The sequence below is a fragment of the Eptatretus burgeri genome, chromosome 1, assembly GCF_056783735.1.
Source record: "Eptatretus burgeri isolate ZD-2024b chromosome 1, Ebu_testis_v1, whole genome shotgun sequence".
NCBI classification, from domain to species: domain Eukaryota; kingdom Metazoa; phylum Chordata; class Myxini; order Myxiniformes; family Myxinidae; genus Eptatretus; species Eptatretus burgeri.
Genome location: NC_140961.1, coordinates 46,788,796 through 46,816,654, shown reverse-complemented (window position 1 = coordinate 46,816,654; position 27,859 = coordinate 46,788,796). Strand labels below are relative to the sequence as shown.

The 27,859-nt window shown below is 49.6% G+C and overlaps 2 protein-coding genes and 1 pseudogene across 11 annotated transcripts in view; 2 read left to right on the top strand and 1 right to left on the bottom strand.

Annotated features, from left to right (window-relative positions):
- The window catches only part of GDAP2 (ganglioside induced differentiation associated protein 2), a 76,245-nt gene extending 63,229 nt beyond the window's left edge, over nt 1–13,016 (top strand). For 8 of the 9 annotated variants that reach the window (XM_085882489.1, XM_085882479.1, XM_085882461.1 and 5 more), the window contains 4 exons: nt 10,717–10,856; nt 11,634–11,688; nt 11,827–11,967; nt 12,074–13,016. In XM_085882489.1, the coding sequence (XP_085738615.1) occupies nt 10,717–10,856; nt 11,634–11,688; nt 11,827–11,967; nt 12,074–12,145 (408 nt within the window). In that variant the 3' untranslated portion in view covers nt 12,146–13,016. The remainder of the gene's footprint in view (nt 1–10,716; nt 10,857–11,633; nt 11,689–11,826; nt 11,968–12,073) is intronic. The other variant, XM_085882451.1, reaches the window with a different exon arrangement.
- Nucleotides 13,017–13,177: 161 nt separating this feature from the next.
- Nucleotides 13,178–13,318, bottom strand: LOC147034404 (signal recognition particle RNA; annotated as a pseudogene).
- Nucleotides 13,319–16,294: 2,976 nt separating this feature from the next.
- LOC147034403 (terminal nucleotidyltransferase 5A-like) overlaps nt 16,295–27,859 on the top strand; it is a 49,655-nt gene continuing 38,090 nt past the window's right edge. The window contains exons 1-4 of one of the 2 annotated variants that reach the window (XM_085882433.1): nt 16,295–16,544; nt 18,793–18,990; nt 23,243–23,434; nt 24,455–24,848. In XM_085882433.1, the coding sequence (XP_085738559.1) occupies nt 18,811–18,990; nt 23,243–23,434; nt 24,455–24,848 (766 nt within the window). In that variant the 5' untranslated portion in view covers nt 16,295–16,544; nt 18,793–18,810. Of the gene's footprint in view, nt 16,545–18,143; nt 18,166–18,792; nt 18,991–23,242; nt 23,435–24,454; nt 24,849–27,859 lie in introns of those variants that run through there. The other variant, XM_085882425.1, reaches the window with a different exon arrangement.

Below are 27,859 nucleotides of genomic sequence, written 5' to 3'. Positions count from 1 at the left end.
GCCTGGGCCGCGCAGCATGCCCGTTTGGTGGAAAATGGTATCGATGTGGAGGCGCAGGGTGATGTTTTCCTGTGTGTGGGAGATGTTGGTGGTCGAGGTGGTGAGCGATGGTTGAACAAGGTGAGACGTTGTAAATCAGCGTGCAGATTCGAATGAAAGGGTGCGCCATGCGCGTCCTGTCCAGTGCTGGTGGAGAGTCTCTCATAGAGTGGCTGCCTGGGTGCGGTGCCTGCTTCGATTTGTATCATGGATAAAAGGAAAGGGTTGGAATGGAAGATAGAGATATAATTAGACCTTGGTATAAGACCCACGCAACGCACTTCGTCCCGTTTACCCTTTGGAGATGAGGGGAAGGTCTGACTGCATGAAGATTAACGAAATAACTACCTGGGGGATCACTGTATGTTGGGTGCCATTACCTTAGAGGCATGTGGCTTTGCAGAACCGCAGCAATATGCTTTATTCCAACTGCAACAATAAAACTTAGTTCATTATCCAGTTTAACTCATGCATGTTTTTCATTTGCCTTGACAAAAAAGAAAAAATCATTTCTCATGGCAAGCCTTCCGATGTTGCTACAAACGATGGCAAAGGCCCTCGGGGTATGAATGCACAATCGACTCTGAGCTGTCTAGCCTGGCTTTGCATCTTGACCCAGCTATAATCTCGTCCTTGTGTTTCGCAGGGAGGGTGATTCATCAATGTGTATGCTGTCCCTCAGATATATGTTGAACTGGATATCCCATCTGCAAGAATTAATTGGAAAATCCCACAGTGTCCTTTGCGAAGAGTACGCAAGTTATCGCCGACACCCTAACAAACATCAGTCAGGCCAGATTAGATCTGTAACTTGCTGCAGGTATCATGTAAACCTGTACAAACCTGTTCCATAGTCGGGTTGTCGAGAACTAAACCGTCTCCCCCACCAGATTTTTTGGTGAGGAGGGTGTTTGGATATGGACACCGAGCAGGATTAAAAACAAAACCTGTCAAGGGGTGGAGGAGCTCCTTGTGAGCCAAAGGCCATCCATATCTAGTGCCCAACTGTGGCTGCGGACGTCCTCCTGCAGTTGGGTTACTTCTTATTAGGAGGTTGGTGGCAGGATTTGCACTCCGGCCAATGTAAAACCCTTCATTCCGCAAAACACAAAAACGCAAAGAAATCAGCAAACCCACTCCGTGGGAGTACCTCCTGTGCAGCTTCCCTTCGCAGGGCAGCTCACCGGATGACGGAATTGGGGCAAAGTCTTCGGGACCCCCAATCTTTGATGATAGAAGGGAAACCACGGGGTAACATTCCCGGGTCAGATTGCGGGAGAGTGTGTCGGAGTGGTGCTGAGGTGTCGACCACCAGACGGCGGTCTCCTTGGGTTAACCTGAGGCGATCCCTTCGGGTGGGTACCTGGAATGTCCTATCCCTAAGAGAGGATGATCACCTGTCTCTGTTATCATCTGAGCTCAAGCGTTTGGACATCGGTATTGCAGCACTCTCTGAGGTTCGGAGACCGGATTGAGGCGAGATCATGGTGGGTGGTTCCACCTACTATTGGTCTGGTCGCTCTTATAGTTACCATTCCCAAGGAGTTGCTGTTGCTGTGTCCAATAAGCTGACTCCAATGATAATTGAGGTAACACCGGTCAACGAGCGTATTATGAGACTAATATAAGGATTCGTCACTCCTTAGGTGTCATTTCCCTGGTCTCTGTTTATGCTCCGACTGAAGCGAGTGATTTCACCATGAAGGATGCATTCTATGCCACGCTCGAGTCTGTGGTTGATCAGTGCCCCAGACGAGATACACTTCTAGTCTTGGGGGGGATTTCAATGCATCGACTGGAACTGATAGGGATGGTTATGAGACGTGTGTTGGTCCCCATGGGTCAAGAAATATGATCCAGAATAGCACTATGTTCCTTGACTTTGCAAGAAGTCATGGACTTAGGGTGGCCGGTTCATGGTTTCAGAGTCCACAAGCTCATCGCTGGACTTGGTATTCCAATGCTAGCGGTGTGGCAAAGGAGATTGACAATGTCCTCGTTGATGGTCGCTGGAGGATGATCCAGAACTGCAGGGTCCACCGGAGTGCTCAGTTCCTCAATAGTGACCACCGGCTTATTATAGCAACTCTGAAGTTGCACCTTAAATCCAGGAGAATGGTACCATCCCAGCCTAGGCTGGATGTTGGCAAGCTCAAGGATGAGAGGGTAGCTGGGGAGTTTGCGAACAGGCTGAGTGGACACTTGGGGGGTGTAGTTGCTTTGGGAGGTCCTCAAGAGTTGTGGAGTGCCTTCAAGCCCACCCTCCTTGATGTTGCAGGTGGATGTCTTGGAACTCACCGGAGGGAAAAGAAGAATTTTGTCTCCCAAGGGACACTGGATACCATTGACCAGAGTTGCAGGGCCAGGCTGAATGGCAGAGCTGAGCTGTTCAGGGAGCTGAGGCGTAAAACTGTGCGTGCGCAAAGGGTGGACAAGGAGGCCTATGTGCGAGGAATCTGTGAGGGGGTAGAGCATCGCCTGTGGACAGGTGATTCTCATCCCGCTTACAGGGGAATTCACGCATTGCATTCATCCAAGCCCATCCATCGGAGCACTGCAGTTAGAGCAGAGGGTGCTAGGCTCTTGACAGAGTAGTCCGAAGTGAAGGCTCGCTGGGCCGGTTACTTTGAGCAGTTGTACCAGGCTGATCCCCCAGCTGTCGAGTTGGACGTCAAGGGTGTTACAATCCCTGTTGCTGACCCTCGAATCAACTGTGGTCCACCTTCGCTTGTGGAAACACAGGCTGCGGTGAACCGGTTGAAACAGGGTAAAGCTCCAGGGATCTGTGGCATCCATGCTGAACTTCCCAAGGCTGGTGAAAATGCTGCACTCGTGTCGTTGCATGCAGTTTTGTACTCTGCCTGGAAAACAGGCATCATCCCAACTGACTGGAAGAGGGGCCTTGTTGTCCCTTTCTGGAAAGGGAAGGGTGATCGCCAAGACTGCAACAACTACCGAGGGGTGACGCTGCTCTCAGTGCTGGGCAAGGTCTTTGCTCAGATAATTCTTGATAGGGTTCGCCACCATCTGATTAAGCACCAGCGTCCAGAGCAGTCAGGCTTTACACCAAAGAGGTCAACGATTGACCGTGTCCTTGCTCTTTGAGTCCTCACCGAACGCAGAGTTTTTCGGCCCGGGCTGATTGCAGCCTATGTTAATCTCTGTAAAGCGTTCGATTCAGTGAATTGGGATGCCCTCTGGAGGATTCTTGGTCTTCGTGGGGTGCTACCAAAACTGATCGATCTTATGTCTGAACTCTACTCTGGTACTGAGAGTGCTGTGAGATGTTGTGGTACCATCTCTGACTTATTTCCAGTTGTTCCTGGAGTTCATCAGGGGTGTGTACTTGCCCCCACACTTTTCAGCACTTGTATAGACTGGATTCTAGGGAGGACGTCGGAGAGATCAAGCTGCGGTGCATCGTTTGGGAATGTCAATATCTCTGACCTTGATTTCGCAGATATTGCAGTCATCTTTGCGGAGACTTTAGATATCCTTTTGGGGGCCCTCGAGGTGCTGAATGAGGTGTCGGAGCCGCTGGGATTACAGGTTTCCTGGGTCAAAACTAAGATCCAGGCTTTCATTGACATCTTTGATGCTGATGTCCTGTCTGTGCCTGCTTGTGGTGAGGATGTTGAGGACTTGGAGAGATTCACTTACCTTGGCAGTGATATTCATGTCTCTGCTGGCTGTGAGTCAGAGGTCAATAGACATCTGGGTCGGGCCTGGGGAGTCATGGATTCACTGGATAATGGGGTGTGGTGATGCCGGTACCTGTGCGGGAGGACGAAAGTCTGAGTCTTCAGGTCCTTGGTGCTTCCAGTCTTGCTCTATGGATGCAAGACTTGGACTCTGACCAAGGATCTGAGACGGAGACCTAATTCCTCTGGTACCAGGTCTCTTCGGAGAATCCTTGGCTATCGCTGGTCGGACTTTGTGTCCAACGAGCGGTTGCTGAGAGAGACTCAAATGAGATTTGTTACCTGCATGGTCCGTGAGTGACTCTTGTGAGCTGACGGGGCTGGCCAAGATGGTGTGCCATTGTCTTGGTAAAGCTTATTTTGGTTTTTTTGTGAAGAGCACCCCCTAAATTATCTTCAAAAGGGGTGTTTTAATCCACTCAAACACCCAATTTTCATTCATGCACTACCTTGGATTCTCTTAGTATGCATGCAAAGTTTGGGGCCGCTCGGTTTCATGGTTTTGGAGTTATGGAGGGGATGGACGGACACACGCTGACATTTATTATTATAGACTTGCAAATATAACCCGTCGCTTTGCTGACAGGTCAATAAAGTGAGGGGGGGAGAAAGAGGGAGGGAGAGAGAGAGGAAGCAGGTGTAGGGGGAAGGGGAGGCAGAGAAGATGAAGAAAGGGAAGGTGGGGAGAGTGACACCTCACAAAGTGAAAGTGAAAGAGAGAGGCAGAGACATTAAGAGAGTGACAGAGGTGTGGGAGGAGAGTGCTGAATTTTATGAGGAGGGGGGAGTGAGGAGCGGACAGAGTGAGAGAAAAGGGTGGGGGAGAAGAGGAAAAAAAACCAGACAGGTGAGGGGTGGAGGTGGGGTTAGCAAAGAGAATGATGTGATGCTTGATGACCGACCATGAAAAAAAAACAAAAAACGTGTCATAATAGCTGAACGACGAGTTTGTAAAGTAATCTGCTGGCACATCTGCAAAAAGTTTGATATTCCAGTTCCAGAAAATTTGAGGGAAAATTAACCAAAAGTAATCGCTGAAAACATTGAAGTACCGCTCATGTACGACCTTATAAACCCATCGGGCATGAACATCGAAAACAAAGCATTGCGACCAGATATCATACTGAGGTGCAACAAAAGAGAAGAAGGCATTGCTAATTGAGGTGTTAATAGCAGTGATTTTGGACTAACGATGCAGAAATCAGGAAAATGACCAAATACCAAGATCTCAAGAATGAAGTGAAAAGATCCTGGAAGCTGAAGAATGCCAAAGTTGTTCCAGTAATGATGAAGAACCTCATGGGAATGATGAAGAAGGACATCACAGAGATATTAAAAACCATCCCCGGGAATATCACCACAAACGAACTACAGTTGGAAGCTGTCCCGGGCTCAGTAACGATCCTGAAGAGAGCCCTCGGCACAAAACTTTGAAAACAAAAAATTTCACAGCTTGGTCCATGAATCGTGACCCCTAACTGAATGAAGGTGGATACTTTGAGCCCAACCTTGGAGGACTCCATTCCACATTCTGAAACCCTATATGTACACACACATACATACACACTCACACACTGAGACCTGGCAGGTCTCTGTTTCACCTCCTGAAACCCACCCACATGTGGAGATAGCAGGCAACAGCAGCAACCTGCACGTACACACGTACACACACTTCCGTTATGGTAATACAGTTTTTTAAGTACACACGCATAAGATACATAAAAACGACAAACACAAAGATTTACCTTTAATCAGAGTTCTTTGAAAGAGGAATTGAAGTGGAAAATGAGCAAAATTCAATTGAAAAATATAACAAGGCCCAGAACACAAAATGTCGAACTGTGTGTGCTCTCTGCCTTCACAACCAGATCACGGCAAACACTTGGTGGGATGGACCTTATTGTTTTTATACGCCATATATATATATATATATATATATATATATATATATAAATATATATATATATATATATATATACATATATATATGGGCGTATTATGCCTGGTGTTGGCTTAATGGTTAGGGTAGTGGGCTTGGGATCCTAGGGTCCTGAGTTCAAATCCGGCTCAGCTGTTGAATTAACACCAGGTGGGGTTGACTCTGCCTGTCATCCTTCCGAGGTCGGCAAAATGAGTGCCAGCATGCTGGTATACTGTGTCGGAGTGGCGACCCGTCCAGGATTGTTCCCAATAGCCAAGGAGACTGCTTAGGCGGCACAAACGCTCTGCACAGAGTATGGTCCTAATGGATGGATGGATGGCGTATTATGTGATACCTGTCGTCCGTCCATCCGTCCGTTCCTGTCCGCACTCTAACTCCCAAAGTTTTTAAACTTTCACGTTTCATATTTGGTACATAGGTACAGACTGTGGAGACGGTGTGTCGTGACAAACGTTCCTCATCTAAAGTGGTTGCCATGGCAACCAGGATGCTGTTTTCCATGTAGTAGCACAATTCTGTATATACCTTCTTGTTCGGGTGTATATTGTGCTCACTTGAGCTTTTGTTATATATGTATCGATGTCGAAGTGAGGGGTGGATTATATTAGGAATCGTACAAAAGGTTAAACAAAGCGATATCCTGTAAAAATAAAATTGCACATTTTCAGCGGATGAGACACCTCCCGAGACATCAACCGCACGGCACCGCAGGGCGCAACATAGGCGGAAACGTAGTCTGTCTAATCGATGTTCCCTTGACAGCACGGATACTTTTACCGAAACGAATAACCAAGCAGCTTGGAGAGCACTCACCAAGTGGCTTAAGCACTTAAGCAAGCACTCCAACAAAACGGTTCTCAAGAAACGGCCAGCTTGGCACACGATTAACGACCCATTTAACATGCACCCCTCGGAGACGCCTGAAATGTGAAGCCACGAACGCTGACGTCTCCGGATGTTTATAAGCATTGCAATGTACCCAGCGATTCATAGCTATGATGAACAGGCATTCGATAATACGAGTGAGGAAAGTGAAAACAACTTTATCGTTAATAAATCGTTGCGGTCTCTTCCAAGTCAAAACATGGTTGAGCAGGCCAAAAAAACATGGTGGCTTCAGACCCCCAGCGAGGTTACCCAGAAAAACCCTTCAACCCCGGACAGCGAGGTGGCCAAGGATTGCCTGATGAAGGATATAATTAAATAAGGTCGTTAATTATCTTCAAAAGGGGTGTTTTAATTAACCCAAACACCCAATTTTCACTCGTGCACTTCCTTGGAGTTTTCTTAGTATGCATAAAAAGTTTCAAGCTGCTTGGTTTTATGGTTTTGGAGTTATGGAGGAGACACACACACTGCCTTTTATTGGTGTAGATCTTGGTTTTTCAAACCCGGGGGCACGACCCCAGGTGGGGTCGCCATGCAAATTTTGTGGGGTCGTGGGCGTCCGCTTGTAGCGAAAAAAAAATTGTCTATTTTCGATCGGTGTTCGCTTTTACAGGATGTAATATAAACAGTTCGTTCAAAGTATGGGAACCGGCGCAACATGACGCTTGGAATGGGATCCAGCCGATGCGCGGGCTCGCTGAAGGGCGGTTCATTTTGGTGGGAAATTAGTGGTTTGATCCACGGCCTCTCAGACTCCGACTCTGACTCTATCATTAACGTCTATTCACGTCTCCACGTACGACTCGAGACCTTATTTGTGATGGCAGCACCGGCCACCAGCAGATCTCGAGAACGTTCTTACCAGGATAAATTTCTGGACCTTGGATTTTACTACGTGGTGGATAAAAGTGGGGCACAGAGGCCTCAGTGTGTGATTTGTTTCGAAGTGCTTTCTACGGAGTCTATGAAACAAAATAAGTTGCAGAGGCATTTGACTACAAAACATGCGCCTTATCAGGGTAAGGAGAGAGCGTTCTTTGAGAGGAAACTTCTTGCACTCACGAATACGCGTCTTGACAGAGAGGGTACATGCCATCAGACCAATTATCGGCCATTAGAGGCCTCGTATCGAGTGTCGCTCCATGTTGCCAAGACTAAAAAGCCTCACTCCATTGCGGAAGAACTCGTGCTGCCATGTGCAAAGGACATGGTATCTCTGATGGTTGGGGAGGAAGCGGTGAAGAAACTGGCAGTTATACCCCTCTCTGACAACACCATCCAACGCAGAATTGAAGATATGAGTCTGGACGTAATGACTCAGGTCGTACAGAAGATCAAGGAATCGCCATGGCACTCCATACAGTTGGACGAGTCCACTGATATCACATAGTACGCGCAACTCATAGTCTGGGTCCGCTTCATCAAGGCTGATAACTTTGTTGATGAGCCTCTGCTCATCAAACCATTGGAGGCCACCACCAAAGGCAAAGACATTTATGGGAAAGTAGAGCAGTTTTATCGTGACCATGATCTGGACTTTGGAAAGTTGCTCGGTTCTACAACAGACGGCGCGCCAGCAATGTTAGGAGTGCGTACTGGATTCAAGGCTAAATTGCTTGAGGTGGCTCCTCAGACATCCATGGTACACTGCATGATTCACCGAGAAGCGCTCGCGCCTCGTACTTTGCCAGAAACCTAGCAGAGCGTGCTTTTAGAAGTCGTAAAAATGGTGAATCACATCAAATCGAGCGCCCTCAACACTAGGTTATTCAGGCCATTCTGCCAGGAGATGGACGCCGACCATAAGAATTTACTATTCTACACTCAAGTCAGATGGTTATCTTGAGGAAACCTTCTTCTGCGTGTTTACGAGCTCAAAGATGAACTGAAGGAGTTCCTACGCACACAAGAGAAAACGGCATGGGTAGCGTTGCTTGAGTCGGACTCTTGGCTGTCAGAACTGTGCTATCTCATTGACATCTTTGAACATCTCAATGTCCTCAACCGTTCCCTCCAAGGCAAAGACGCCAACCTCATGATTTTTCACGACAAAATGAGCGGATTTCTGGCGACTCTAAAATTACTGGCAGACAAAGCAGCTGTTAAGCGCTTCAGCCTTTTCCCCGTCTGGTGGAGCATCTAACGACCTGCCAGTACGATGATACTGAGCTCGACAGTCTTTCTGGGGAGATAGCACGTCACCTTCGGTCGCTCATTGAACAGTTCGAGCACTATTTCCCTGAGCTGGATGTGCAGTCCTTTTTCTGTGGTCCGGGGCCCTTTCACGGCTCCACTGGACTCGATTGCTGATGAAGATGATACAGCACAGGAAGAGCTTGTACAGCTCCAGCAGGATTCAGGAGCGCAGGCTCTTGCGCGGACGGATTCGTTGTCGACATTCTGGTGCAAAATGCTGCCGTCGTACCCGACCCTGTCACGGCGCGCCATTAAGGTTCTCATGCTATATCCTTCATCATACTTTTGTGAGCAGTCGTTCTCCACCATGGTGGTGATTAAAACAAAGTTCAGAAATCACCAATAAATGGAGCATGATATGATCCTGGCATTGTCATCTACTTCTCCACGAATAGAGAAGTTGGTTTCTGATAAACAGGATCATCCTTCTCACTGATATATCTAAATGTCATTCGGACTAAACTTCTGAAACATTCAACTGTACTATTTGGATACTGTCGGCTATTCTCCGTTTACTCGTCTCTGAAAACATGACGATGGTGAATAAAGTAAACAGTAAATGTTCTTGTGTCATATGAAATCATATCTTGTATATTATGAATTGGGTTTTGAATCTTTTGGGTCGCGCGATGTGGAGAGGTTCTGAAATTGGGTCGCCACTAAAAAAAAAAGTTTGAAAACCACTGGTGTAGATTATTTTTGACAGTGTATTGAATCAAAAACCTTACCTGTGTGTCCTTGACTGTTTTGGTACATTGTTGTTAATATTTGTTTTTCATTATTCTGTGTATGTAATCAAACGGTTGTTATTTTTGCATTCGTGTACCTTGCATAAACTTTTCATAACAGCTCTTCAGACATGAGAATCAATGGACCGAAACTTTGAACAGGTTTTGTGCACACTGGTAGTTGTTATAATTGATTAAAACAACACTGTAGTAACTAAACTGATTGTGCTAAAAGAGGTACCCTGCCTGCGCTCGTTCAGGTTCGAGTCTTGCTTGGATTTACTTTTTCTCATTATTGGCCGTATGCTCCATCCATTCCTGAAATGGTGTAATTGGAGTGCAATTTACATTGATTACATATTGCAGATAATTTGTTTAATTTATCCATTATCTAGGACGATTTGCCTTGTGCGTTGTACAAAAGTGGAGTAAAATCTATACCTCATGCTGCTGCTGGCATTGTAATCCCCTTGTTCATTCTTTGTCATGCCTGGTTTTAAAATGGATATGCCTGGATATGGCCTGAAAATTATTGTTGTTGGAGTTACCTTTGCCACCGAAGGTGTATGCAGGTTACATTTTCACCCCTGTTTGTCTGTCTGTGAACAGGATATCTCAAAAAGTTGTTGAAGGATTCGGACGAAACTTGTTGGACAGGTTTGGTGTGTGACATGGATAAATTGGTTCGATTTTGGTGAAGGTCCACATGCGGAAACCCGAATTTTTAGTGATTCTTCACCATTGAATGATGGGGCCGAAAACTAAATATAGCACAATATTTCAAAAAGTTGTGGATGAGTAGTGACAAAACTAAGAGGATGAGTTGGTAAGGTGATAAGAACAAGCTGATTAGATTTTGGTTCAAGTCCGGATCCACATTCGGCCTATTGGTGGGGTAAAAAAATGTAAACTGCTCACCCTGGAGGAGGTATGTGCTCTACCGAGTGCCATTGTAGTTTGTGGTGTTGGCTTAAAACAGGTAGGAGGGATGTTTGTCTTGAGGGGTTCAGGGGGAGGTGTAGGTGTGATATGGCTGGCTTGACCCCATCCTCTGCACCATGAACCCAAATGTGAAAGTTTCATTGATATTCTTTCTTTTATTTTAAGATCTTGCCTCCTGATCTTTATGACCCAATATTGATTCCATGCGTTAAGGTCAAAGTGAGTTCTCTATACTCTCTCACCTCATCCTCTGTCCTCTTCCGGACCTTGCACCACCCAGGCATTGCTGTATTTCATCCGCGTCATGGATCCTGTCGCTTCTAGCCAGTTCATACTGCTGTGCTTTCTCACGGGAGCTGATCCAGGAGATCGTCTCGGTGCTGCATTTCTGCGCCGCATCTGTGCGACCTTGCATTACAAGTAAACTGGGAAAGAGGGAGGGGCAGTCTTCGTTGCATACCCATTTGTGTGGGCTGAAGCTTTGTTACCCTGGTTAGGAGCTCCTTTGGGATATGTGGGCACGACGGGCTGTCAACACAGATCATCCTAGAAGATATTGACTCCTTTTTGTATGTCGTATATTTGAGGCATCTTTCAATAGCTGCATTAACATGACTTGCAGTCACTGTCCCATGAGGCCCGGTGTGTGTGTGTGTGTGTGTGTGTGTGTGTGTGTGTGTGTGTGTGTGTGTGTGTGTGTGTGTGTGTGTGTGTGTGTGTGTGTGTGTGTGTGTGTGTGTTCGTTCGTGCCATAACAATGTACCTTAAAATAGTATTTTGCGCAATTGATGGCAGATTTTACCACTGGAGCTTTGCGTATGTTGAGACCATTTTTCATTGGGTGAATGTGCTCAAATTGCCGAGTTGGACCCATTACTAGGATTGCCAGCATATGCTCACCCTCCCGTCGGGAGTGCCAATGTACATGTTGGAGGGTGGGAGGTGAGAAAGGCTGTTTTTATTCCACAACTTCAGATTGCTTGTGTTCTTTGTTTATTTGCAAACATTTTGATATGATTCATGTGCACGGATCTGTGGTTGGCATTGGAGAGGGTGGATTGTCGAGCGACGCCACCTTATCATGAACTTGGGTCGTAACAAGGCTGGTTCTTTAACGCTGTACACTGTTTTTTGTTTTTGTGCCAAGGGTGGACTATCTCTCATACATTTGTGGTCGTTTGGTGTCTGCTGCCATAGGTATCACAGGAATCTGAAAGCCGTGTACATCGTGCACCCCTCGTTGTGGTCGAAGGTGAGTTTCTGTATCATTTTTGATCTACGGGGCCCCTGCTAACACTTTGGACATGACCCAAGTACGCAAGACTCACCTTTTAAGTCACCTTTTGTGATTTACTGAGTTATACAATGACCTGCACTTTTGCCGCTGTAGGTGCTGACTTGGTTCCTCGCGATGTCCGTGGCGGGGCTTAGGGGACGTGTGTGCAACATATCACGGCTGCACCAACTATTTGTGCACTTCCCACACTCCCACATTGACATCCCACAATTTGTGTGGGATTATGATCACAGGGTAAAAACCTCTTAGAGCTCAACTCGTGCACAGGTTGTGTAACCACATGTGAAATCCAAGTGTATCCTCTTTACCTCACTCCCCCTCCCTCGTCTGTGCACTTCAGATTACTGGCGAGTCCAACGTTGCTGAACGTGCTGACCCCGCCAACTCCACGGATGCTGTAGTAGGCCTGTGATAGGCAGCCGGACAGTGCCGGTTCACTTTTGGTGAATAGCCAAGCAATTGGACGATGATTTTGATATCGGATCCTTTAATTTCAGCACCCTCGGTGCATGGCGTCGAAGCTATTTTTGTACGAGGGTGTCGTCACAGTTGCACCATCCAGCCGATGATGGAAAGGTCTTCGGTCAGCCACCCCTCCTGCTTCCTGGCTCGGTTTGACACCCAATGCTATGTTGGAGCAAGTCCCAGTAATTTGTTTTGGCAGCGTCCTTGGAGGGGAGAAAATGTGCTCAAAACTTGTCTATCACTAAATTGTGGAATTTTTCACTTTAACGCTGGAGATTAAATCTTGATTTATCTGTTTAACATTGCTTTCTTTTCTTTTCTTTTCTTTTATTTTTTGAGTTTTCTGTGTAGGAGTGAGATAGTGCAACTCCTAATGATTATGGATGTTGCAAACAGTGTTTTCACGTTGCTTCGTTTTGTTTTCCTTCTGAAGGGCAAGTCCCTGCCCTTGGCCCGTTGATGAACGAACGTGAAACTAATGGCAGGTTGTAATTTCTGCAGCTACTCATATCGGTGTTCAAAACACATACGGCTGGATAAAAGGGGAAGCGGTGGGGAAGCAGTGGGGAATCAACCCACCAGCCAGAAGTTATTTCCACTGCGTAGTGGACCACGTGTACACCTTCCAGAGACCAGGTCCCGTGTGGTTGCTGTCCTGATCCGCCCTGCACGCAAGGGTTTTTCCTGTTACTCGCAGGGTTGGGATGAGAGAGTATCGTGGGATAAACTTGGCAATCGAGCCGTTTGTGTCTGACCATTTCAAGAGTGATGAACCTTCCCTCCCCCACCCTTGTAAAATAAATTACATGCACTTGTCACATGAGATTTTATTATATATAATTGTTGTTCGTCTTTCGGCTGCTCCCGTTAGGGGTCGCCACAGCGGATCATCCGTTATGATCTGCATACTGATTTGGCACAGGTTTTACGCCGGATGCCCTTCCTGACGCAACCCTGGTCACCTCTTACGACACAGGGATAAGGATTGGGTTTCGCCATGATTCCAGGCTGCCCTGCACCCTCTCATAGCACGGCCCAGCGCAGAGCTCCCGTCCTCAAGCGATCCTCCAACCCAAGCCTCCAAGTAGCTGGATTACAGGCGCACGCCACTACGCCCGGTCATACATATACACATATATATATATATATATATATATATATATATATATATATATATATATATATATATATATATATATATATATATATATATATATATATATATATATATATATATATATATATATATATATATATATATATATATATATATATATATATATATATATATATATATATATATATATATATCCTAGCGAATACCACCCATCGCTTCGCTGATGGGAGAAGTTAAGACAGTGTGAGGTGAGAGGAAGGGAAGGCAGACGTGCGGTGGAGCATTAATCATGATTCATACCATCTCATCAAAATGCTTCTGCACAGAATAACAGTGAAGATGGAAACAAAATAATGTCTGAAATCCATTTTCTACCGGTTACATTATAAATAGCGCTGAGACATGTCTGGAGACAAACATCGCCTGGACTCGTCCGGAAACAAACACTGCCTGGACATAACCACTGCCCAGACACGTATGGAGATAACCACCATCCGGATACATCTAGAGAGAGAGAGAGATACAGAGGTGTGGGAGGATGGTGCTGCACTGTATTGGGAGAGGGTAGTGCATGGATGGGACACGAGAGAGAGAGAGTATGGGAGTTAGCAGAGAGAATATGTTTCACTTTATCAAAACACACACACACACACACACACACACACACACACACACACACACACACACACACACACACACACACACACACACACACACACACACACACACACACACACACACACACACATTATTGCTTGGCCAATATCGGCAATTTTTCTGGAATTGGCAGATTGGAGTCAGTGTGATTACCGACTAGAGTATGTACTGTATACATCCCCAAAAACTTTGAGTAGCTTTCACCGAAAAACAACATTACATTTGTATCGACGTTTCAGGGAGATGTTCACAAACATTATTCTTTATAAACAGCTGCATGTGACGGGTGGAAAAATATTTGGCTCGGTAATTTAGAAAATACGTTAATACTGCAAACGGCTCAGAAATCGGACGTGATCAAATATATTTTGCTTTAAAATTCACAAAGAGAAACATATAATCTTTGTAAAGCAAATCCATATAACCATTGTAAAGCAAATAGCGAAATGCTTTAGAAACAGTTATGAGGACAAAGGAAAACCTAATAGAACCTCCATAAGATACGGGATGAAATTTTGTCATCATGGTGCCCGGAACAGGCATGGCATGTCCACACACCCGCCGAAAGCCCCTCCAGATCCAAATCTACCCATATGTACCATGTCCGTGTGTGCTGTATCCGTAACTCTACCTTGTAACTGTCGACTGCACGTCCCGATCAGGACATGAACTGTAACGCTATGGACTGTAGGGCACTTGGCAAGTGGCTTAAGCACTCCAACGGAACACCTGGTTTGGCAAGCGATAACCAATTGCTGTCAATAAGCCAATGCACTTGGAAACGCCCAAGCAATGTCCTAATTGGATAAATAAGCACTGCTTTTTTTTTAGCATTGGAAGTACTGCTAAGTTCAATTCTGGAGCTTAAATTTTGTAATTTGGCTTAGTTCAAGAGATTCTCAAGGTTATGGCATGTGTGGAAATGAAATAAAGCTATGAGCGTCTGCGTTTCTGGGCGTTTATAAACTTTGAAATGTACCCAGTGATTTGTAGATATGATGAACAAGGATTGGATAATAATATGAGTGAGAAGTAAAGAAAAAAAAAACTACCATTAACCCTTTGAACCCTGACCTCCTTGGACTTTTGATTCCCCCACCCTGGGCTCCCTGTGGAAAAATCTAGCCACTTGGATATATGGAGGTTTGAATAGCAGCCGGTGAACCGGCCGATCTGGTATATGACGGTTTGAATACAGGCCCGTAAACCGGCCACTCGGGTACACTGTATGGACGTTTGAATAGCAGCTGGTAAAACAGCCGCTTGGGTTCAGAAATGGTTGTGGCCTGTTCAGAGTCAAGGTGTGGTTGAGCAGGCCAAAAACATGTTGGTTTCAGATCCCAGCGAGGTAACCCAAGATACACCTTAAGACCCCAAAGAGAACGGCGGCGGAGGATGTGTCTGATGAAGGATACAATTAAATAAGGCCGTTAATTATCTTCAAAAGGGGTGTTTTAATTAACTCAAATACCTAATTTTCACTCTTGCACTTCCTTGGACTTTCCTTGGTATGCAAGCAAAGTTTCAGGCTACTATATTTTCATGGTTTTGGAGTTGTGGAGGGAGACATACTGACACACACATTAACTTTTATTCGTATAGATATATTTAATTGCCCTTTCGCCATTGGCCCATGAGCGACACGGCATGAATGCCCTTTCGGTGGACACCAAGTTGGGAAAACCTGTGTTAGCTCATGTAATTGCAGCGTTTGGAGCTTTATTTTATTGTTTAACCAGCATGGGTTGTGAAGTCATAATCGCCAGTTTTGTCATTTTTCATGTCTTCCTGCTGATCACAATAAGCACAATGAGTCTTTGTTTGGGACATCTATTTATGACGTACACAAATATGGAACTTTGGCGGCGCTTTCTTTTTCCCAATGAGCCTTCCTTTTTGTTATTTTAACGCATTGGTGTCTACGTAATAAGGCAAACTGCATCACGTCCCAAATTATTCGTTATTGCATTGTCAAAGCACCAATTGATTAATGCAAAAATGCGAAAAAAAACTAACTCTGGTTTCTACTGCTAATCATTTATGGGGCGAGCTTCCACCACTCGCTGATTATACCCATCTTTCACTCCGCCACGCCCATCTTCCACTCCGCCACGCCCATATTTCACTCCGCCACGCCCATTCTCACTCCGTCACGCCCACCTTTCACTCCGCCACGCCCATCTTCCACTCCGCCACGCCCATCGTTTACCCCGCCCACGAGAATAACATTCGATGGCCAAGGAGTGGTGGGGCGGGGAAGTGAGAGAAAAAAAAAAAAAAAAGTAGCAAATTTCTGGAATTCACGTCACCAACAGAGGGCGGTGGGAGTGGTGGAGCCGTCCCGTCCTATTCCCCCCATTCGCGATTCACCGCCTCCGCCGTTCACAGCTCCCATCTCCGTCCGTCGTCCATATTTCATTCCAGTCGAGTTTGCCGTCGACACTGGTCCCGCTCGGTGTGGGGATTGTCGCCGATCTTTGCACACTCGTCCGCTTGGGTTCCCCTGGAAGCAACTGTTGCTGCGGAATCCCTGCGATTCGATCCAGTATCGCTTGGACCGGGCACGAAGCAGGTGAGCGCAAGGGCGACACTCGGTTGGGATCACCGTCGAGTGGCGAGACCCTCGTGTCCCTCGGGGGTTGCTCCGATCGATTAGGATCGCGACCTCATTGGTCGGTCTAGTCCGATTGCTCGGCCTCCCGATTGGCCGCACGAGTGACCACCTTGAGATTGGTCTTCTCCAGGACCAGGCGGTTCTTGGTGAGAAACGGGGTCTTGATTCAATGAGAGCCGCTCGAGGTTCCTGGGGTTTGTACAATTCGTTCTTGGTGGACGTGCAGGTGGTTGTGGACGTGAAAGGTCGTTTTATATATAAATCCCAGGAAACCTCGTTGGCCTCTCCCCGCACGGCCCCGTCTCCCCGCACGAGCTATTCCGGCAGTGCGGATCGCCCTGGGGGCCCGAAAAGACCTCCCTTCACCCCCTCTCCCTTCACCCCCTCTCCCTTCACCCCCTCTCCCTTCACCCCCCCTCTCCCTTCACCCCCTCTCCCTTCACCCCCCTCTCCCTTCACCCCCTCTCCCTTCACCCCCCTCTCCCTTCACCCCCTCTCCCTTCACCCCCCTCTCCCTTCACCCCCCTCTCCCTTCACCCCCCTCTCCCTTCACCCCCTCTCCCTTCACCCCCTCTCCCTTCACCCCCTCTCCCTTCACCCCCTCTCCCTTCACCCCCTCTCCCTTCACCCCCTCTCCCTTCACCCCCTCTCCCTTCACCCCCTCTCCCTTCACCTCCTCTCCCTTCACCCCCTCCCTTCACACCCCCTCCCTTCACACCCCTCCCTTCACACCCCCTCCCTTCACACCCCCTCCCTTCACACCCCCTCCCTTCACACCCCTCCCTTCACACCCCCTCCCTTCACACCCCCTCCCTACACCCCCTCTCCCTTTACCCCCCTCTCTCCCTTCACCCCCTCTTCCTTCACCCCCTCTTCCTTCACCCCCCTCTCCCTTCACCCCCCTCCCTTCACCCCCTCTCCCTTCACCCCCTCTCCCTTCACCCCCTCTCCCTTCACCCCCTCTCCCTTTACCCCCTCTCCCTTTACCCCTCTCCCTTTACCCCCTCTCCCTTCACCCCCTCTCCCTTCACCCCCTCTCCCTTCACCCCCTCTCCCTTCACCCCCTCTCCCTTCACCCCTCTCCTTCACCCCCTCTCCCTTCACCCCTCTCCCTTCACCCCCTCTCCCTTCACCCCCTCTCCCTTCACCCCCTCTCCCTTCACCCCCCTCTCCCTTCACCCCCTCTCCCTTCACCCCCTCTCCCTTCACCCCCCCTCTCCCTTCACCCCCCCTCTCCCTTCACCCCCCCTCTCCCTTCACCCCCCTCTCCCTTCGGTATCCCCTGGTAGGGGAACATCGACCTTCCGATAAATTCGTAATGGGGGGTCAGTGTGCACCAAACGAAACCTTGTGAAGGAAACAGTGAAAAGGATCATGGAAAGACTAAGAGTGTTTGTGGAAGAGGTAAAGGAAGAGGGGTCTGAAAGCAAGCGAGGAGGGAGGGGAGGGGAGGGGTCGAAAAAGGGGAAAGGGGCAGTGGGCGCGGAAAAGGGGCGTGGCCACGATCTTACAAAGCGTCGCGAACCTTCACTCCAGCTGGGATAGCGATCCATTTGGTAAGCGGAACGTTGGACTTGCGGTGAGACGGGGCAGTGCGGTGAGACGGGGCAGTGCGGGGATACGGGGCAGTGCGGTGAGACGGGGCAGTGCGGGGATACGGGGCAGTGCGGTGAGACGGGGCAGTGCGGGGATACGGGGCAGTGTGAGGAGACAGAAAGGAGGTGGTGTGAGGAGAAGATAAGGTCCATGCGGAGAGACGGTAAAAGGGCAGTGCGGGGAGACTGGGTAAGGGCCGTGCGGGGAGACTGGGTAAGGGCCGTGCGGGGAGACTGGGTAAGGGCCGTGCGGGGAGAGGATAAGAAGGGCCGTGCGGGGAGAGGATAAGAAGGGCCGTGCGGGGAGAGGATAAGAAGGGCCGTGCGGCGAGAGGATAAGAAGGGCCGTGCGGGGAGAGGATAAGAAGGGCCGTGCGGGGAGAGGATAAGAAGGGCCGTGCGGGGAGAGGATAAGAAGGGCCGTGCGGGGAGAGGATAAGAAGGGCCGTGCGGGGAGAGGATAAGAAGGGCCGTGCGGGGAGAGGATAAGAAGGGCCGTGCGGGGAGAGGATAAGAAGGGCCGTGCGGGGAGAGGATAAGAAGGGCCGTGCGGGGAGAGGATAAGAAGGGCCGTGCGGGGAGAGAGTATTTTAAGTGTGTTTTTCTCACAGAGACATCGAGAGCTGGAGATGGACCATTCAGACGAGGAGGTGATAGTTCATGGAGAATGTGAAAAGGTTTCCGAAGAGAACCCGGAACTTGGGGTTGGCAGGTTTAATGTGCTCAGCTGGGACCAGGTTCGCCGTTTGGATGAAGTTCTGACCGAGGCGGTTCCTGTTCATGGCCGAGGGAACTTTCCAACTCTCGAGGTATGAGGGGATAATTTATTAACCACTCCAACCCCGTTCTCCGAACACCCCCCCCACTAATCCTCCCACCACCACCGATCCCCGTCCCCCATCCTCCCACCACCACCGATCCCCGTCCCCCATCCTCCCACCACCACCGATCCCCGTCCCCATCCTCCCACCACCACCGATCCCCGTCCCCATCCTCCCACCACCACCGATCCCCGTCCCCATCCTCCCACCACCACCGATCCCCGTCCCCATCCTCCCACCACCACCGATCCCCGTCCCCCATCCTCCCACCACCACCGATCCCCGTCCCCCATCCTCCCACCACCACCGATCCCCGTCCCCCATCCTCCCACCACCACCGATCCCCGTCCCCCATCCTCCCACCACCACCGATCCCCGTCCCCCATCCTCCCACCACCACCGATCCCCGTCCCCCATCCTCCCACCACCACCGATCCCCGTCCCCCATCCTCCCACCACCACCGATCCCCGTCCCCCATCCTCCCACCACCACCGATCCCCGTCCCCCATCCTCCCACCACCACCGATCCCCGTCCCCCATCCTCCCACCACCACCGATCCCCGTCCCCCATCCTCCCACCACCACCGATCCCCGTCCCCCATCCTCCCACCACCACCGATCCCCGTCCCCCATCCTCCCACCACCACCGATCCCCGTCCCCCATCCTCCCACCACCACCACCGATCCCCGTCCCCCATCCTCCCACCACCACCACCGATCCCCGTCCCCATCCTCCCACCACCACCACCGATCCCCGTCCCCCATCCTCCCACCACCACCACCGATCCCCGTCCCCCATCCTCCCACCACCACCACCGATCCCCGTCCCCCATCCTCCCACCACCACCACCGATCCCCGTCCCCCATCCTCCCACCACCACCACCGATCCCCGTCCCCCATCCTCCCACCACCACCACCGATCCCCGTCCCCCATCCTCCCACCACCACCACCGATCCCCGTCCCCCATCCTCCCACCACCACCACCGATCCCCGTCCCCCATCCTCCCACCACCACCACCGATCCCCGTCCCCCATCCTCCCACCACCACCACCGATCCCCGTCCCCCATCCTCCCACCACCACCACCGATCCCCGTCCCCCATCCTCCCACCACCACCACCGATCCCCGTCCCCCATCCTCCCACCACCACCACCGATCCCCGTCCCCCATCCTCCCACCACCACCACCGATCCCCGTCCCCCATCCTCCCACCACCACCACCGATCCCCGTCCCCCATCCTCCCACCACCACCACCGATCCCCGTCCCCCATCCTCCCACCACCACCACCGATCCCCGTCCCCCATCCTCCCACCACCACCACCGATCCCCGTCCCCCATCCTCCCACCACCACCGATCCCCGTCCCCCATCCTCCCACCACCACCGATCCCCGTCCCCCATCCTCCCACCACCACCGATCCCCGTCCCCCATCCTCCCACCACCACCGATCCCCGTCCCCCATCCTCCCACCACCACCGATCCCCGTCCCCCATCCTCCCACCACCACCGATCCCCGTCCCCCATCCTCCCACCACCACCGATCCCCGTCCCCCATCCTCCCACCACCACCGATCCCCGTCCCCCATCCTCCCACCACCACCGATCCCCGTCCCCCATCCTCCCACCACCACCGATCCCCGTCCCCCATCCTCCCACCACCACCGATCCCCGTCCCCCATCCTCCCACCACCACCGATCCCCGTCCCCCATCCTCCCACCACCACCGATCCCCGTCCCCCATCCTCCCACCACCACCGATCCCCGTCCCCCATCCTCCCACCACCACCGATCCCCGTCCCCCATCCTCCCACCACCACCGATCCCCGTCCCCCATCCTCCCACCACCACCGATCCCCGTCCCCATCCTCCCACCACCACCGATCCCCGTCCCCCATCCTCCCACCACCACCGATCCCCGTCCCCCATCCTCCCACCACCACCGATCCCCGTCCCCCATCCTCCCACCACCACCGATCCCCGTCCCCCATCCTCCCACCACCACCGATCCCCGTCCCCCATCCTCCCACCACCACCGATCCCCGTCCCCCATCCTCCCACCACCACCGATCCCCGTCCCCCATCCTCCCACCACCACCGATCCCCGTCCCCCATCCTCCCACCACCACCGATCCCCGTCCCCCATCCTCCCACCACCACCGATCCCCGTCCCCCATCCTCCCACCACCACCGATCCCCGTCCCCCATCCTCCCACCACCACCGATCCCCGTCCCCCATCCTCCCACCACCACCGATCCCCGTCCCCCATCCTCCCACCACCACCGATCCCCGTCCCCCATCCTCCCACCACCACCGATCCCCGTCCCCCATCCTCCCACCACCACCGATCCCCGTCCCCCATCCTCTCACCACCACCGATCCCCGTCCCCCATCCTCCCACCACCACCAATCTCCGTCCCCCATCCCCTCCCCCACATTCTCCGGCCACCACTCGAGCATCCTGCAAACGCCACCCAATGCCACCATCCCTGCCCCCTACATCTGGACCATGAGAACACTGCAACCCCTACCCCCACCGAACCACACGACCACCCATACACCCCCCCCCCATCCGAAGAACACCACCCCCTTCCCCAACTCCCCCTTCCTCCCCACCTCCCCCCATGTTCCTTTGGACCACCATCTTTCCCCATTGGAGTTCCCTTCCATTGTCACCCTTACACCCTACCTCCGAACCTCTTATTGCTGCCTTCATCCCCCTCAGCCTCATGGTGCCACCCTTATTCCCACCCTTCCCCCAGTCTCCCATTGCACATATAAACCCTCCCACACCCAACCCCCCAGGCTATCATCACCCTTATCTCCTCTCCAAGCCTGCCATAGCCGCATCTCTCCCCCCTCCCCCTACTCTCCCTTCCCCACCCCATTACTTCCCACCCCTTCAGCCTCATCTCTGCCTGCCTTTCCTCTCCTTCTTGCAATATGTGTATTTATCCGTTCAAGTGATTTGTCATTTATCTCGACATTAAACATGTGTAAACTAGAGGGGGAGCACTCGGTAGAGTGCAAAACCTCCGCCACCAATACTGCTGGGTCACTCAAGTGAACCTGATATCCTATTCATTCAATTTGACGTCAACAGTGCTCAAAGAGTTATAGTTTGCAACTTTCCCTTTTACTTTTAACTTTTACATACTCAATTCATTCATCATAACTGGATTCCTTGAGACAGAAATTGATTTTACGTGGGTATATCCACCTGAAGTTCCAAAATCAGCCGCAATTATAATTTTGGCATGTTTTTTTTTGTTGGAAATCACTTACAACATGTAGAAATGCAAAAAAAAAGAAATCGAAATTTTTTTTCTCTAAATTTTTTTTTGGGGGGGGGGAGGGGGTTGGAAATCACTTCAAACATGTAGAAATGCAAAAAAAAGAAATCGAAATTTTGTTGAAAAAAAAGTTGCAAAAATCTTTTTTTCTCTAACAATTTTTTTTTTTGGGGGGGGGGGGGTTGGAAATCACTTAAAACATGTAAAAATGCAAAAATAAAAAAATTCAAATATTTTTTCAAATTGGCCACAATTGCGGCCAATATTGGATTTTGGACGAGTCCGAAATCTAATGGCATGATGCTTGGACCATACCTAACCCCCCACCAAGTTTCGTCGAAATCCGTCGAGGAGTTTTTCCGTAATACTGTTCACAAACAAACAAACAAGCAGTCATAGACTGGTACTTACGAAATCGTCAACTTGACCTCTGACCTTGTCTAATAAAAGCTGTCTCTCGAGAAGGTAGCGACGCAAACCAGAAGTTTCTACGATGATTCTGTTCCAAACCATCAAAAATCGAATATTTGACCTCACCGTGACCTTGACCTTTGACCGACTTTGACCAAAATCTAATCAGCGCTAGCCATCACCCTCCTGAATCACGTGGTGTAATTTGACATTGTTAGCTTCTTCCGTTCTCGAGTTATCGTGCCTACAAACAAACAAACTAACAAACAGAAACGGAAGTCATCAATATACTTACGAAATCTTTAGATTTCGTAATAAACAAAGGGGTGAAAACAGTAACCTCCGTCCATCTTCGATGGTGGAGGTTAACAAATGCTCTGACCAATAATTTATGGCACAGTTACCCGAGTAGTGTCCCAATAGTTTGATGCATTTTCTTATCGACTTCTGTGTAAGCTGCGAGTAACTCCGCCATTTCGGGTTTACTGCCGTGTTGATGACCTGGCTCACGCTGGATTGCTTTTGTGTGCAGGTCCAACCACGGGAGATAGTGTTGAAAGTTCGTGCACGATTAGCTTCCCGGGGTATTGCGCTCAGAGATGTTCGACTTAATGGGTCTGCCGCGAGTCACGTCCTTCACCAGGACAGTGGCTTGGTGTACAAAGACCTGGACCTCATCTTTGGCGTGCAGCTCCCTGGAGAGGCTGAGTTTCAAGTGGTTAAGGTATGCTTTTGTGCAATTTGATTGACAAGGTTCAGACGTTGCTGCAACACTTTTACATCTGATGGAGTTGATGTTAGAATTTGAAACGGGGTGTTTTCATTGACCTCTGGCCTACTTTTGTATGTGAACCTCGACTTGTGTGGTTAACCTGTCTTGTGTGGCCAAAATACTTGCTCAGATTTGCATGGAGAAATATTTTACAGTGCTCAATAACCTTGGTTATGTGTCCAAATTGAGCAACACCTGTGACTGCCACACAACTGGTTTCTTCTTTTCTGACTTCTAAGCTTTTCAGGACAGGTTCGATTTTACATGGGTTAAAGGTCAAACTCTGTGACAACATAGGAATGTGGATTTCGTGTTGCGAGAGCACAGATTTTGCACCCTGTTAAATAATTTTTTTTTTTTGTTTTTTTGTAACATTTCTTGATGTGGAATGCAAAAGGGAGACATTGCATTTCTTAATGAATTTGTCTGCAACTCCAGTTTGTTACCTCTGCCACCGAAGGTCTGTTTGTTTGTTTTGTTTGCATGCAGGATATCTCAAAAAGTTGTGGACAGATTCGGATGAAACTTGGTGGACAGGTTGGGTGTGTGAATAGGATGAACTGATTCGATTTTGGTGAAGCTCTAAAACTGGATTCAGATCTTTTTAAAAGTGATTCTTCACCATTCCGAGATGGGTCCAAAAACGATATATAGCACGATGTCTCAAAAAGTCGTAGACGGATTTGGACGAAACTAAGTGGATGAGTTTGATTGGTGTGTACCAAGGACAAATTGATCGATTTTGATGAAGATCCGAATCCGGACCTGGATCCGAGAATTATTTAATTTTAAAAGTGATTCTTCACTATTGAGAGATAGGGCCATGAACGATATAGTACTGTATGGCATGATAATTCAAAAATGTATTGGCCCGATATGTTCTCGTGGATCAGGCATTACGTGGTGGAGGTATGTGCTCTACCGAGTGTCCTTCTAGTTTTTATTTCTGCAATTTGTTTTTCTCTCTCCCAGGAGGTTGTTCTCGACTGTTTGCTGGACTTTCTTCCCGAGGGTGTCAGCAAGGACAAAATGGGGCCGCAGACCCTGAAGGAGGCTTACGTGCAGAAAATGGTGAAAGTTTGCAATGACACGGACCGTTGGAGTCTCATCTCGCTCTCCAATAACAGTGGCAAGAATGTGGAGCTGAAATTTGTCGACTCGCTTCGGCGGCAGTTCGAATTTTCTGTAGACTCTTTCCAGATCGTTCTCGACTCTCTGCTCCTTTTTTACGAGTGTTCGGAGCACGCCATGTCCGAGCGGTTCCATCCCAGTGTGCTAGGGGAGAGCATGTACGGAGACTTCGCCGCTGCATATGCTCACTTGTTGGGCCGCCTCATTTCCACGCGCACCCCAGAGGAAATACGAGGTAAGATGGTTGGCTGGTTCTTTCTGCACCATCATCCCACATATATTCCTGGTGTTGGATTAATGGTTAAGGTGGTGGGTTTGGGAACCTCGGATCCTGAGTTCAAATCTCGCTCAGCTGTTGAATTAATACCAGGTGGGGTTAACTTGGCCTGTCATCCGAGGTTGGTAAAATGAGTGCCAGCTTGCTGGTGTCCTGTGTCGGAGTGTCGACCTGTCCAGGATTGTGTCCAATAGCCCAGGAGACTGCTTCGGCAGCACCAATGCTCTGCACAGAGGATGGATCCAACATATGTAGTGCAAGGGGAACTTTCACCATCAACCATCCACTCTTCACACTCTCACCCCTCCCCCTGCCCCTGCCCTCACCCAATGTGCACATACCCCTTCACACCCTCCATTTTCCTCCACATGTACACCCATTTTGTTTGATGTTTTTTTTTCCAGTTGTGCCATCCATGCTTGGTTCTGTAGTTACTGTTATCGCAAAGTACACACATTGCATGGACTTTGATGCTGTGCCGAGTGCGCTGTTGCACCGCTGCATGCGTCGAGATTGCAGTCAAGACCCGATGTCACACAAAAATGTTCCAATGCCATTGTGGTTGATCGTGGTTTTCTGCCTTCCTCTGCTATTGCTCAGCCCAGGTGTTGTAAAAATGGGTGATGATCTTCCTCTATTTTGTTTTGTGCTTTTTGACTTGGGTAAGTAATGCTCCTGTGGTGCTGTTTAGCGGGTCGCCGTGCCGTTTAGCGGGTCGCCGTGCCGTTTAGCGGGTCGCGGTGCTGGCCAGCGGGTCATGGTGCCATCCTGTGGGTTTTGGCGCTGTGCAAATTGTCATTGTGTGGCTTGGGAAGCAAGGCATGGCAAATGCCTACTGTTCGGATTTGTGATGTTGCTTTTCAACCTTACAGTTGAGATTATATATATATATATATATATATATATATATATATATATATATATATATATATATATATATATATATATATATACACACACACACATCTCAAGGGGTGGGGGAGGGAGGAGCCGTGACCTGGGTACATGGTTAGTTTCCTCTCAATTGAGGATTCATATCTGAAGTTTGTGGTTCATATTGTTTTCAAGGAGAAAGTGACAGTCAACCTTTTGAACCATTCGTTGCGGTAGTAAACGTTTGCTAATTGTAGATTTATTGAGGCAAGCGCTCCACATGCAATCTTGCAGTAAAGAAAGATATGTTCTTGTGGAAATCTAATAAATAAGTTTCATCGGATGTGTCTGTCTGTCTGTCTTCGCGTTTTTTGCAAGGACTGCTGGACCGGCAACCACCAAATTTGGCACACAGACCAAGTCTGATCCGGCGATTGTCCACAGACTATTTTCATTCACCACCTGCGCCTTTGAAATCCCCAAAGAGCCACAAGACCTTTTTTTTCATGCTTTAGAGATTATAATACATGCTTGAGACGAGACTTTCTACATGCTTGGGAGATAAGACCCCAAACACCCATAAGACCCTTAAAACCATTGAATTTCCTGAACACAATTAAGACACTTTAAAACCCCAAAGACCCTTTGGAGCCCAACGATGGTTAAGATCCCTAACTCTTAACACAAAGACCCCTTTGACCCGGAGGACTTTGAAGACCCTAAAGAATTGTAAGACCCTTAAGACCCCTTTAGCCACTGGTGTTGTGGCTCTCCTGCCCCATACACCTGCCCCCCCCACCCCCACCCCGTTGGTTCTCCTACTCCCGATCCACCTGCCCCCTGCTGGCTCTCCTGCTCTCATTTCTCAGTTACACCCCCCCCTACCCAGGCAACCCTGATAGTTTCAAAATATTTTAGGACCATGATTTTGAGCATGCTTATCCCTTGTGTTGATGTAGGGTCCAGCTGTTGTTGAGTGTATGTACCCCCGACTGCTTGTTCAACAGGAGTTTCTCCTCAGTTTGCCTATGTTAAGGCTATCCCAGACGGCATGGGTTTGACCTGTCCCGCTAACCCTTAACACCAAGCTCAACTCTGGGTAACCAAATTGCACGTAATAAAATTTTTCCGTTTACGCAGCAACTCTGCACGACCTGTTCGGCTTTTGCATCGCCTTTGTTTATGACCTGCACTGCAGCGGACCCAAAATGGTCCTTATCAGGGATTGCTGGATATATGAGCATGAGGAGATTAAATTAAGTACATTCAAATGAGCAATTTTACGATGACGACTACCCCGATAATTCACACATACTTGTGGGTTGATCCAGGGAAAGTATCTGACCCAAGTCTTTTAAAACCATGCCAGCTAGGCCTGACTTTAGAATGGAGCTGACTTGGGCAGAAATTTGTGATTCGTTCAGGGTGTCTACGCTTTGTCGAAAAACACTAAGGCGTCTTTAATGTCCACTGTCTAGCTAATGGGGCACCCTGCATAACGTCCGTCCAAGGGACAGTTCACTTCGTGATGCAACGCCATGAGTGCAAAATATCGTTCCCACCATTCATCATCGGCTCTGTCTTCCCAGCATCACCATTTTATACCTTGGCACTGTTATTGGCGTTTCCCCCCTCTTTCTGCAGTTCCTTTTGTTCCCCCTCCTTTCTCCCCTTTCGTGTCTCTCCCCCCTCCTTTCTCCCCTTTTGTGTCTCTCCCCCTCCTTTCTCCCCTTTCGTGTCTCTCCCTCCTCCTTTCTCCCCTTTCGGCGCCCCCGTCCTTTCTCCCCTTTCGGCTCCTCCCTCCTTTCTCCCCTTTCGGCTCCTCCCTCCTTTCTCCCCTTTCGGCTCCCCCTCCTTTCTCCCCTTTCGTCTCCCCCCTCCTTTCTCCCCTTTCCTCTCTCCCCCTCCTTTCTCCCCTTTCCTCTCTCCCCCTCCTCCTTTCTCCCCTTTCCTCTCTCCCCCTCCTCCTTTCTCCCCTTTCGTGTCTCTCCCCTCCTTTCTCCCCTTTCGTCTCCCCCTCCTTTCTCCCCTTTCGGCTCTCCCCTCCTTTCTCCCCTTTCGGCTCCCCCTCCTTTCTCCCCTTTCGTCTCCCCCTC